This window comes from Elephantulus edwardii, unplaced genomic scaffold (genome assembly GCF_000299155.1).
Source record: "Elephantulus edwardii isolate Elephantulus edwardi_28Jun2011 unplaced genomic scaffold, EleEdw1.0 scaffold00252, whole genome shotgun sequence".
Taxonomy (NCBI): domain Eukaryota; kingdom Metazoa; phylum Chordata; class Mammalia; order Macroscelidea; family Macroscelididae; genus Elephantulus; species Elephantulus edwardii.
Genome location: NW_006400002.1, coordinates 755639 through 768549, shown reverse-complemented (window position 1 = coordinate 768549; position 12911 = coordinate 755639). Strand labels below are relative to the sequence as shown.

The 12911-nt window shown below is 36.8% G+C and overlaps 1 protein-coding gene and 1 pseudogene across 1 annotated transcript; both read right to left on the bottom strand.

Annotated features, from left to right (window-relative positions):
* Positions 1-1582: 1582 nt before the first annotated feature.
* Positions 1583-2126, bottom strand: LOC102867924 (annotated as a pseudogene).
* Positions 2127-7180: 5054 nt separating this feature from the next.
* LRIF1 (ligand dependent nuclear receptor interacting factor 1) lies at positions 7181-11874 on the bottom strand. Its single transcript, XM_006899294.1, has 3 exons — positions 10393-11874; positions 8704-8976; positions 7181-7618 (listed from the first exon to the last, which is right to left on the bottom strand). The coding sequence occupies exons 1-3, from the start codon at positions 11866-11868 to the stop codon at positions 7181-7183; spliced, it is 2187 nt and encodes a 728-aa protein (XP_006899356.1). The 5' UTR covers positions 11869-11874.
* Positions 11875-12911: the final 1037 nt, after the last annotated feature.

Below are 12911 nucleotides of genomic sequence, written 5' to 3'. Positions count from 1 at the left end.
TTATTGGGATGGGTGTGTCAGAGACAGTGCGATTGGCACAGGACAGAGCGGAGTTTAGGGCTGTTGTACATAGGGTCGCTATGAGTCACAAGCGACTCGACGGCACATAACAACAGTCACAAGATTCATTGATATTATATAATGCCTTTGTCTCTTACACTGTTTTTTGCTGTACAGTCTATTTTATCAAAAATTAATCTTGTACTCCTGCTCTTTCCTGTTTATTTGATGTTATTTTGTTACCATCCTTTGATTTTTAGTCTATCTTTGGCCTTGTATCTAAGTTGTGTCTCATGTAGAAAGAATATGGATGGATCATATTTTCCTATTCGATATTGTTTTTCTCTTGACTAATGCATTTAATCCACTCACATTTAATGAAATTATATTGTTATGTGCCATTGAGTCACTGTGACTCATAACAACCATATGTACAATAGCTCTGAACCCTTCCTAATCTCATTGTCTGCAATACACCTACCCCCATTACCCCAGTTACCATGCAATCCATCTCATCCAGGGTCTTCCTCTCCTGCCTTCTTCCTCCAACCTTCCAAGCATGATATCCTTCTCCAAGGACTGCCCCCTCTTGGCAACATGCCCAAAGTATGTAAGACAGATCTTCAAAAATCCTTGCCTCCAAGAAGCAACTTGGTCTCCCCCTGTCCAGGCCAGACCCGATTGTTCTCTTGGCAGTCCATGGTTATGTTCAGTACTCTTCTCCAGCACTATAACTCAAAAGGCATAGATTCTTCTTTTACCAAGGTATGGCTTTATTGCTGTCATTTTTCTGCACTTTTCCCCTGTGATTTTGCTGGTTTCTTTGGTCCTTCTTTTGTGGCTGTCCTGTTTGCTTATGGCTTTCCTTATAATTTTGTTGCTTACTGTTTTTAATTTCTATTTCATATCAGAAGGCAAATTTTGCTAGGTATGGGATTACTGGTTGGCATTTCCCCCCCCCCCCAGTTTTATATGTCAACCCACCGCCTTCTTGACTGGTTTCTCCGAGAAATCACTTAATCTTATTCTCCTTTGAATTTAATTCTTCAATTTCCCTAAGCTACTTTAAGTATTGTCAAATTTTGTAACATTTAATAATGAGATTTCTTGATGTTTTTATTTTTAGGTCTATTCTGTTTGTGATTTGCTCAACTTCTTGATTTTTCTTTGCAGTTTTTGTAATGTTTGGGAAGTTTTCTTCCACCTAATGAGTTCCTGTTTCTTCCTATTCTACAATTCCAATGATATGCAAGTTAGTCCTCTTGATGTTGTGCCACAATTCTCTTGCTTTCATTTCTTTCAATTGCCCTGCTAACAGGTAAGTACTAAAGGACTTGTCCTACAAAGTTCACAAAGTGTTTGTTCCATTACTTCCGTTCTGCCCTTTGTCCTTCTAATGTATTATTTGTTCCCAAATTCTAGTCATAATGTTAATTTCAACCTGCTGTTGTTTTGGTCTTTTTTTGGGTTAACATTTATCACATGAAAATGTATCATGCATTATTCTGTATAAAGCAGACTTGAAACCCTGGTCATTGTGATTGTCAAAGGCAGTGCTTCCTGAGGACAGCACCCTGCACCTTTACCTATTGGACTCTACCTGTGTGTATACCTTGGTGATACCGTTTTCTTTACCTTCAAGGGGCTGGTATAGTTAGGAATGGGTGGAGCATAATGTGGCCTTCTCTTGCAAAGGGGAATAGGTTGGGATCCTGCTTGATGGTCTCCTTGTGCAGCTCCAGGGATGAGTGATACAGCTCCTGCAGAGCTTCCTGTTAGGCCTTGAGCAAGGACTTGATGGCCTCCCTCACCATCTTGTGTTCCTGCTGCTTATACTGGGACCACTTCTTAAAAAGCAGAGCTCTCCTCTCAGACTCCTTAAATGAGAGCTCTGTTTGAGGCCACTATCTTGCCTTGTCTAAAAACTTCTCAGGTGTAATAAAATCTTCAATGGGAATTAGTTCTTGGCTAGTTTTTTGAGTCGTCGAACATCTTCAAATGATCTTTGGCTGCCTGGTCTGAGGATTGATCTTCTTTTGAAGAGGTTCTGCTCTCATTGGAATGAGTTCCAGAAGGACAGCAGAGCCTCTGAGTCTGCCATACCTCAAGAAGCCAGATCTGTGCATGCAGAGCACAGGCCACAGTGCCTGGTGCCTCAGCAGCCATCACCCCTCCTCGCCACTGCCGACCAGGCATGTGCCACTCAGTGGTCCTACCTGTGTGGAACGTGTAAGTTCAATCTGCGCACCTTGCATTCTGCATGTAGACAGGCCCACAGGCTCTAGCCCCGTCCCAAACTGCTGTTTTTGCATTAATTTTGGATTTATTCTTTGGTCTTGTTTTTCATTAAATTTTTCTAGTCTTTTCTATGATTTTTTATGTAATTTTTTCAAACATTTTCTCAATTTGGAGACATTTCTTATTAGGAAGTTCCTGTAGCATCTCTTCTCTCTGAAAATTTCTGGTTCTGTATTTTGGTCACTTTTTGTTTGATGTCCTGGATTTCTGACTGGTTTCAAGTTAACTGCTGCCTCTGAAGTCACTGTTGTATTGTACTGGCTCAGGCAAAGCTGGGACAGCCTGAGAGAATGCTGGCTGGTAGCCACTCAGATGGAGGGAGAGAAGACACTCCTCTAATCTCTGGGAGGGCACACGTGACAAGCCTAACTTTGCTGTTATCACAGTCACTGATGTGGATACTACTACAGTTACAGGTTCCCACAAGGACCAGACAGCTGCTCAAAATGACCGAGCTGTATGTACTGTTTATGGCTCCATGTTCCACTGTCCTTATTCAGGGTTTCAATTCAGTTTTTTCTCTAGTTGGTATTTAAAAGTACTTCTTTGGCTTTCTTTTTAACTCAGGGTTCCACAATTATCATCAGTTATCTGTTATCTTTGTTTTCTGGCATCTCTGTTGAACATGGTCTGGACTGCCATGGCACTAGTCTGCCATCTAATCAAAAAGTCAAGACAGCCTCTTTAACAAATGATACTGACAAAAATGGGTATCTATTTGAAGAATAGAATATTTCCATTAACAGATGCAGCCCTGGCTGTGCTCACCAGTCTGTGGCAGGAAATCTGGAGGAAAGCTGCTTGGCTGGACGGCTGGAAGATATCTGTATTAGTTCCCATTTTCAAGAAAGGTGATGCAACAGAATGTGCAAACTACTAAACATTATCTTTAATACCACATGCAAGCAAAATATTGCTGAAAATCATCCCAACATGGCTAAAAAATGTACATTAACAGAGAATTGCTGTAAGTTCAAACTGGGTTTAGTAGAGGTCATGGCTCCAGGGATATCACTGTTGATGTCAGATGCATCTTAGCTGGAAGCAAAGAATACCAGAAAAATGGCTATTTGTATTGTAACAACTATGCAAAGACATTTGATTGCGTAGGGACAAAAAAAGATGTGCATCATGGTTGCATCCTTTCTCCACACTTATTTAAGCTGTACACTGAGCAAATCATTCAAGAAACTGGACAATATGAAGAATGTGGTGTCAGTATCGGAAAAAGATTCATGAACAAATTATGCAGCTGACACCACCTTACTTGCTGAAAGTGAAGAGGACTTTAAACACTTGCTGCAGAGTATCAAAAACTGCAGCCTTCAATAAGGACTGTATCTCAACATCAAGAAGGCAAAAAACTCTCACCACTGGATCAATAAGCAACTTCCTGACAGAGAAAAGATTGAAACTGTCAACGATTTTCTCTTGCTTTGATCCACAATCAACACCTTTGGTACTAGCAGTAAGGAGATCAGATAGATGTATTGCATTGGACAAGACCACTGTCAGGGACCTCTCCAAAGCACTGAGAAGCAATGATCTTAGTGACACCTCATTCAGGCCATAGTATTTTCAATTACTTGCTATGCATCTGAGGGCTGGACAATGAATAATCATGACAGACTAACTGATGTCTTTGAATTGCGGTGTTTTGAGAAGAGCACTTAAAATTCCATGGATTGTCAAAGGAACAAACAGGTATGTCTCAAAGAGCAGCCAAGATGCTTCTTAGAGGCAAGGATGGTGAAGCTTTGTCTCTTGGAGAGGCTATTCCTTGGAAAGAGTAATCATGCCTAGAATGGTGGAGGGTCAGCAAATGAAAACTCTCCATTAGATGAATTGACACTGTGACTGCAGCAAAGGGCTCACATGTGTCAGAGATGATGAGGACGGCACAGGATAGCACAAGGTGCAGGTCTGTTGTTTATAGGGTGGCTATGAGTTGTACTAGAGAGAACGTAACAATAGTAATTTGCAGAAAACTCAAATGAGATCTATACCTACCTCAAAATGGATTAAGGACATAATAAGAAATCAAATAAAAATATGAGAAAAATTTTAAAGACCCTAATCTTTGGCAAAAATAGACTATCGGACATAATCTTCAAAAACTAAATCCTAAAAAAAAAAAACAACTAAATCCTTACATGCACCAAAAGAATAAAAAGAGAATCTCCAGATTGGGGACAACCTGTTCAGCAATGTCATTAGGCAATGAACTTTTATCTAATATTTATAGAAAACTCCAACACACTTACAAGAAAAAGACAAAAACTTATATTCTGTCAATTGTTGAAAATAAAGAATTTTATCACTGGATCTAGCAACACTGAAGTGATTTGTGATGAAATCTGACTGGACAATTTTGCAGTTCCTCAAAATTTTAAATGAGTCAGCATGTAATACAATTCACTCCTAGGTAGACATACTAAAAAAAAAAAACAAAAAACAAAAAAACCAACAACAACAAACAACCCAACCATACACACACACGGTGTCACAAAAATTTTCTTTGCATTAATGTTCACAATAGCACTATTCCTAATAGGGGAAAAGTAGATCAAACTCAAATGTTTATAAAATGGTAAATGCGGATCCAGAAAATGGACTACTTTCTATTCAGGAAGGAAGCATTAGGGCACACACTACATAAACTTTGAAAATACTACTCAGTGAAATAAGTTATAAAACATTTTTTATTACTTCATATTTAGATGGTGTCCAAAATAGGCAAATCCATACAGAAAGTATATTATTAGCAATTCCTGTCTGGTACAACTCCACCTTGTTCTACTGGGCCACCATAAGTCAGACTGGACTAGATGACAACTGGTTTGTTTTCAGGTGGTATGAACAAAATCACAAGGCTATTAGGGAAATGATGACAAAAGAATTGATGCCTTTGAGCTGTGGTGTTTGAGAAGAGTTCTGAATATCCCATGGACTGCCAAAGGAACAAACAAACAAGGTAAGTCTTGGAGAAGGTGCAGCGAGAGTGATCCTTGGAGACAAGAAATGATAGAGCTTTGTCTCACATACTTTGGGCATGTTGTTGCGAGGAGAGGTTATTTCTTAGAGAGGGACCACATGCTTAGAAAGCTAGAGGGGCTGCAAAGGAAAGAAAGACTCAACCAAGTAGCCTGACACAATGCCTGCACCAATGGGCTTGAGTGTGTCAGAAATTGTGAGGATGGCACAGAAACGACAGGGTTCAGATCTTTGTTCATAGGACTGCTATCAATCATACTCGATGGCACCCAACAATAACAATTAGGGAAAGGCTGGCAATATAAACACAAGCAAACAAAATTCCAAAGATGGTGTAATCTCATTTCCAAAGGTCACAGACTTAACACTCCATAGAATACAGTTCTATTACGACATATATGGAGTCAAGATGAGTGAGAATCAACTTAAGGCTCACTCAAAAACTCAAAATTCACTGTCTTCCAGTTGACTGCTATTCATAGTGACCCTCCATAGGGTTTCTAAGACTGTAATCTGCCCCCTTTATTTCCAAGGAGTAGCAGAGACAGCCTTTTGTTTAGAAGCATAAAGCCCTACAGGTCACCAAAAAGATGGAAAAATGAGGAATGACAGCTAATGGATATAACAACATTAAATTGTATACTTTATAAGAGCCATTTTTATGATATGCATTTCAATAAAGCTGCCATAAAAACAAACAGGAAGCAGGAGAATCTTGTTGATAGATGCATTTGTTTCATTTCCTTTCAGGATTTTCTGGTTTGGTGTTTTCTATTTTGTTGCTAATGTACAGAGTTTTGTGACATTTACAACCATCTCTTACTTTAGGAAATTGGTTATTTCATAAATCTTATCCAACTTTCTCCTTTTTATATGTTCCTCTATGACAGTTGTTATGTGTCTGTGTTGTTGAGTTGAAACTGACCCATAGCTGAGCCTCCTCAGTGAGTTTTCAGAAGCAATAAATAACATGGGAGGAGACTGTCTATCCTCCTCCTGAGGAACAGGTGGGGATTGTAGTGTAGCTTCTTACCACTAAGCCAACAAAGTTCTCCTTTGTTACTCTATGATACTCCCAAATTAAATATTAACCAGATAAAAAAACATCTTAAGAGAAACTACACATTATCTAAAAAGTGCTAAATGTGGCCACTGTCCAGATCTAGTTTACTTTTACTCCAAGTAAAGCATATATGTATTTAGTGAGAGAGAAAGACAGGCTTGCCTAGGAATAAAAATATCATTTTAAGAAAAAAATACATCATTTAGTTCATATTACAAAATCCACTTTAGATTATATAAAGTTGCAAGTTACAAAACATGTTCTTCATTCTTAAATGTGTGGGTATTTAAAGTGTTCTTGCAATACATTTTCTTTCATGAAACTTTAAAAAGTGGAAAAAAATTACAACATACGGTAAGTAGATGCTATTTCCATTTTACTGCTACAGAGATTAAGTACATATACAGTAAGCCTACTGGCAAAGCTCAGCATAGAACTGATTCCCCCTCTTGGGTTGTAGAAAATCAGTAATACACAATAATTATCTATTGGTAGAGTAACACCTAAGCAAATTAGCTATTAAAGATACAAACATCAATTAAAAAACCTTGAAAAATATTCAAATTTGGAGAATTTGTTAAAATAACTGAAAATTATAAAAAAAAGTTGCCTTCCAAAAAAAGGGCCAGATAACCCCATGTATATTATTCACAGGAGTCATGTGTGTTACAATCTTTTCTTTATCCCTTAAATACAATTTTATTTTCACTGATGAAAAACAAAGACCCTATTCAAAGATACTGTACCTATAACTCAGTACAACAATGTATGGAAGGAAAAAAAAACAAGTACTTCATTAAAGTTTTTAACTTGAGCTCCATTTTATTATTTTTGGTGCATCTTCTTACGCATTTCTTCAAGAGCTGCTTCTTTCTCTCTCAGTAACTGCTTAAGTCTTCGTATTTTTTCATCTCGAAAGGTTTCTTCTAACTCTGGTGGTGTCATGGGGAGATCTTCAGTATAAGAATTTTTATTAAAGCAATGATTTTCTTCAAAATTTGCATTTGAACTCAATGTACCTTCCTCCTGGTTATCATGAATAGAGTGTTCTACCTCAGTTCTCTTTTCTTCTATGGTCTTGCTGTGGCTTGTTAAACTGTTATGCTGTGATACCCCTGAAGTTGATAAAACACTGCTAAGTGGTTGGGAATTTGTGACATTAGTTTCCCCATTTTCAGATGCGTTACAAATACTCTCAGTTTTTCTTTTCTTTGTATGATCCATTTTCTTGGGAGTTGTTACTTTTCTTTTTTTATCAAAACCCTGTTGTAATGATAAACAGAATTTTAAAAAAAATGTTACTGTCACTCCAAAATAATAAAGCACAGATAATACAAATATTGAGCAATTAAATTCTAAAAATGTATTTGGTATAGTTAAATCAGAAGAATGCTTACCAAAATGAATAACAATATTCTCCTAATATTTACTTGGAATATACGACTTAACATTTTCCTGCTAAAGTCAAATATTAGAAGCAGTTTTGACACCTAACACAATACAGTCTGAGAAATACAACTCTGAAGCTCAAGATACTAAACAATAATGATAGCCATACGTAGAACAAGGTCAAGTTTATACAGGTGCTTCACCATTACTGACCATGTAGGCAACATTACAATTAACACGACAATGAACGTCTGTCTGTATGATTATATTTTCCCTACACTTGAATTTTCTTTAGAGTCTTTAATGTAGGATGACTTTGCAAAAAACTGTGGCCCTTTGCTTTTAATTTTATTAGTAAAACACATAAAACATCTTTGAGGATTTATTTTCACCTGTAGAGGTATGCTGTTGTTATTGCTGTGTGCTGTTGAGGTTGAATGTCGTGACCCATAGCTGATCCTCTCCAGTGGGTTTTCAGAGGCAGTTAACTGCAAAGGAGGAAACTGACCATCCTCCTTCCATAGAGCAGTTGGTAGATTTGAACCATGTGCCTTCAGTATTACAGCACAACTTCTTACCACTAAGCCACCATAGCTCCGGTACATGTGTGGCTCTTCTTAATACTGTCTATAAACTTTATATAAATATGAATGTATTTGCAAATTTGGGATGATTTTCATTACTAAGGAGCCCTGGAGGCATAACACAGTAAGTATTGGCAATGTGAATTCACTAAGTTGCTCCACAGCAGACAGATGAGGCTGTATGCTCTCATTAAAGTTTACAGCCTCAGAAACCTCATGGAGGTTAGTCACAATCCAAAATCAACGCAACAGTGGGTTTACGTTAGAATATCATTCACGGTAATAAAAAGTGCTAAAAATGGAGCCAAAATCAATACAATGAAAACATCTGTACATCTCTGTTGTGCCCACAAAGGGTAGTCTAAAATCTATTACCTGTTTTTTCTCTTCCTCCTTCGCCATAAATTCTGTCTTTTTGTAACTATCACTCTTCATTAAGCCACTAATGGCTTTAAAACCTTCTTCTGAGCTTACATGGTCAGGAATTCGAGTAAGGTACACTCTCAAATCTTTAGTGAGGCCAAATAGCTTTTTAAATTCAGCATCATTCTTCAGACACGATGCCTTATTACTCTTTTCAAGAGTATCTTTCTTATCATTTCTTTCTTGAGTGTCTTTCTGTAATGTAGATGCCATTGCATTCTGGATCTGGAATAAGAAAGAAAGACCTTTTAAGAAAGAAAGAAGACACAAACAACTGCAAATTACCCACACCCTTTTATTAGGCCAGTAACTAAGTAATTACTCCACGCAACTTAAAATAAAGCATCAACTTTAAAACTTCTACATGGCTGGGCTGTATTACCCTTGCCTTAATTTCAACATTACAAAAATTGAATTTAATAATGAAAACATAAAATGTTTCCCTATATTCTCATCTTTCATACCATAAGTTAACTGTAGTCAATTCCAAGACAACCCAAATGCAAATATAGTTAAAAGTAACCTATATGACAGTATTTCAAAACTGTAGTCTTCTGAAAAAGTCACATTCCTTAAATCAATTTTGTACATAGCAATTAGAAGTTATCCCCCATAAAAGAAAAAAAAAAAGTTATCCCCCCTGTATTTAGAGTTGAATGATTTTGGTTTTTTTTTTTTTTAACTGAAAGAGACACTGTAAAGCAGACCGCTAGACAAGCAAGGAAAAAGTAGATACAAATACTCAGTAAGCACACATGTATATCTCAGGTAGAACAGAAAGATAATTATGTGGATATGCTGGATGATAAAAGAGTAAAAAACAAAGGAATCTTGTCTAACTAAAAGGACCAAGTCTAAGATGCTGGTAAAATTTTATTTCCTCAAATGATTAAATTGCACTGACTTGACTAGCTCTATCTCACTCTAAGGAAAAAAAAAAAAGGCACTGAATATATACCCTCCTCCCACAACAAAACAAGTTTTCCTGGGTGCATGATATTATTCTCTTCATATACTAAAGCTAGGCTATTGAATACACATGTATAAATATGCATTGTTTCTAGAGGGTATATAAATGGGTTACATACGAGACTGCTAAGTTCAAGGCTAGAGGTTTGAGTACACTCAGAAGTACCTTAGGGAAAAAAGGGTAGCAACTTACTTCCAGGGAGGGGGGATATATCAGTCATTGAAAACCCTATAAAGCACAGTTCTACTGTGACACATATGGGCCATAAGTTAGAATCTAGACTCGACTCAGTAGCAACTCTCTCTTTCTAATGTATGTAGACATACATATATACACACTCACACACACATACACACAAGTTTACTTTACTTTTAAGTACATATTGTCCTTCCTCATTTTATAAACTTGACTGTTTTGCTTTTTTGTTTTAAAAGATATATTACAAATGATTCAAGAGAAAGACAGTGATTGGACTCTCCTAATTATAAACTTCCTCAAACAGACTGCAGATACAAACTTTTATTCAATTAAGCACTCTTGTGTATATGGTATGTGTAAGATGGGATGGGGTGGGGAGAAGAAGTATCTCAGATGATAACTTTTTATAATTAAGATAGAAAATTTTTCTATATAGATATACAAAAAATAATACCCTGACATGGCAAAATTACCTTTGGTTCTTGGTCTCTGATAACACCCTGTTGTGAAGTAACAGCTGTTGCATCAATAGAGGAAGTTATTTTCTCTATGCTCTGGATGATATTTCCTTTTCTGGGGTTATTCTGTACTGTACTAAATCCACCTGGAAACATTGGCTTTAAGAATAAGGTCTTACTTGGTTTTAGGCAGTTAATAGATTTGTTGATATTATGTGCGCTTAGGATACAAAGAGATGGTTGTTCCAACTTTTTATTCTTCTCTGCAACCTGGATACTTGAAGGTGATTTTTTCTCCATCTGGGAAGACTTGCTTTTTGCCAAGACAATATTTACAACCTCTCTGGATATGTCTGTAACTGCACTTGAACTCACTATCTGTGGTATGTCTTGTCTTGGTGGATTATCAGGAGAAAGTGAATTCTGTTGGTCAATCTGTGATGAGAGAACATCTGACCCTTTTTTAGCCAAAAAATAGACTTTCCCATTAAACATAACCAAAGCATTATCTTTTATGGGTATACTTTTGGATTGTGTCCCACTAGGACTGTAGGTACTCAATGTTGGCAGATTTACAGGGTTCTTTCCCAAATGTTTCTTATCTACAAATGTTTTTAAAATCTTTGAAGCCACATTATTTGAAGACTTAACAGGAACAAGCGATGGACTACAAGGCTGGTGAGTTTCTTGTAAAATCCATTTCACTGGAGCAATCTGAGAATGCTGACCAGTTACTACTTGTGTCTCTGTAGCACTGTTCATTGGAATTTTTGAGGTATTTAGTATCACTGGATTTGTTATTTCTGTAATAGGTTTTGGATAAATGTTTTGAAAGTTCGTGGTAACTGTGTTTTTCACTGTTTTTACAGGCGATACATATATAACAGTTGGTATTTGGGAGGCCTCAACTGTTCCTGAGGTCCTTGTGGCTGTAGCTGCAAGGATCTTCTGCTGAACTGAAGTAGGCAATGATGTCGCAGGTACAGATTTCACTTCAGCATGGGCTGGAATCTGTAAATGATGCCCAGAAGGCAAAACTGGAGGCTTCACAGTCATTGGAAGACTCTGAGTATTTACTAAAATGTAAGATGAATCATTTTGTGGTTTAGAGGGAGGAACAACAAATGTTTGCATTCCGAGTCTATCAATTTTGACATTATGATTCTGAAGTTTAGACACTGATGAGGTAAAATTTTCAGTTCCCACAGAAGTAACTCTAACTTTTTCTGATGTATCAACTGTTCTTGTAAGAAAATAGTTTGTAGAACTCGCTGGCTGAAAAACAGGCAATTGAACTGATGCACTTGTGGAAGAGCTGGAAATCTGAGTCTGAAAAGTAACATGAACTGGACTTCCTGTATTCCCTTTCAAAGCATCAGATATGACTGGAGATTGAACTAGTGGCATAAGACTTCCAGAAGATTTAGGAATTGGATGTAACTGTAGAAGATTTTTTCCATCCGAGCCAATCGTCTGAACTACTTGGTACATGCAGCCTGAAACACTTAAAAGAACATTATGAGTAAATAAATACAACATACTACAAGGTATATACATTTTATTTTTAAAAATCACTGTAAATATTATTTTAAAGAATATCTGTGCTAAATTATTAATTTCTCAATTTGACTTTTCAGAGCAAAATACTATAAAGCAAAGATATTAAAATAGAGATAATCAAAGATACAAAGATTTGACTTATGACATAATTAGGCAATAGGAATTATATATTAATATTTATTCCTAAAACTAAAAGACTATATACCTTGTAAAAATTTATGGCCTAGAATATGCTTGTCTTAAATGTTTTAAATCCTTCCCTTCTCTTTCTCCCTGAATTCTCACTAACCTTGACTTATCCTCTTTACTCTAGTCTCTTTCTTCCTCCCTGCCCCATTCAGTCTCTTATTTTTCTGTCTTCTTTCCCCTCACAGTGACTCAGAATTTTCACCGTCATTCTTTTGCTTAATGTCTCTTAAGGTCATAGTTGGTGTGCCACAGCTTTGTACTACAGGCAAACTTAAATTACTCATGTAGGAACTGTCATCTTGGTTCATTACTGCTTCAACATGTATGGTGTTTTATGCTCACAGAGCAATTACTTAACTTCAATTGCCTATCAATTAACACAGATAATGCACCACAATTCAGATGAATGATTAGTTTCTGGGAATGTATAACAAACTGGAAGTCAAGAAAACATTTTTCACATAGCCAATTTTGATCTTCATATTTATAAGTTATTACTTGGCAGATTACCTACTTTTAAGGTAAGTCTAGGGAGTTTTGATGGCCTAGTGGTAAGAAGCTGCGCTGCAATCCTGAAGGAACACAGTTCAAATCAACAAGCTGCTTTGCAGGAGAAAGATGGGCAATCTCCCACGTAATTAACTGCCTCTGAGTACTTGCTGGAGGGTCAGCTATGGGGTGGTTCTGACTCAACAGTACACAACAACAATATGGTAAGCCAACATCTCTATATATTATCTCTGTTTATAAAATCAATTATATGGGGATTATTTGAGTGCTGTCCC

Coding starts and splice junctions, on each gene's coding strand:
- LRIF1 (XM_006899294.1), bottom strand. CDS start 11,868: ATGTACCAAGTAGTTCAGACGATTGGCTCGGATGGAAAAAATCTTCTA. Junction 8,977..10,392: donor TCAGAGACCAAGAACCAAAG/GTAATTTTGCCA, acceptor TTCTTATTCCAG/ATCCAGAATGCAATGGCATC. Junction 7,619..8,703: donor AGGAGGAAGAGAAAAAACAG/GTAATAGATTTT, acceptor TCATTACAACAG/GGTTTTGATAAAAAAAGAAA.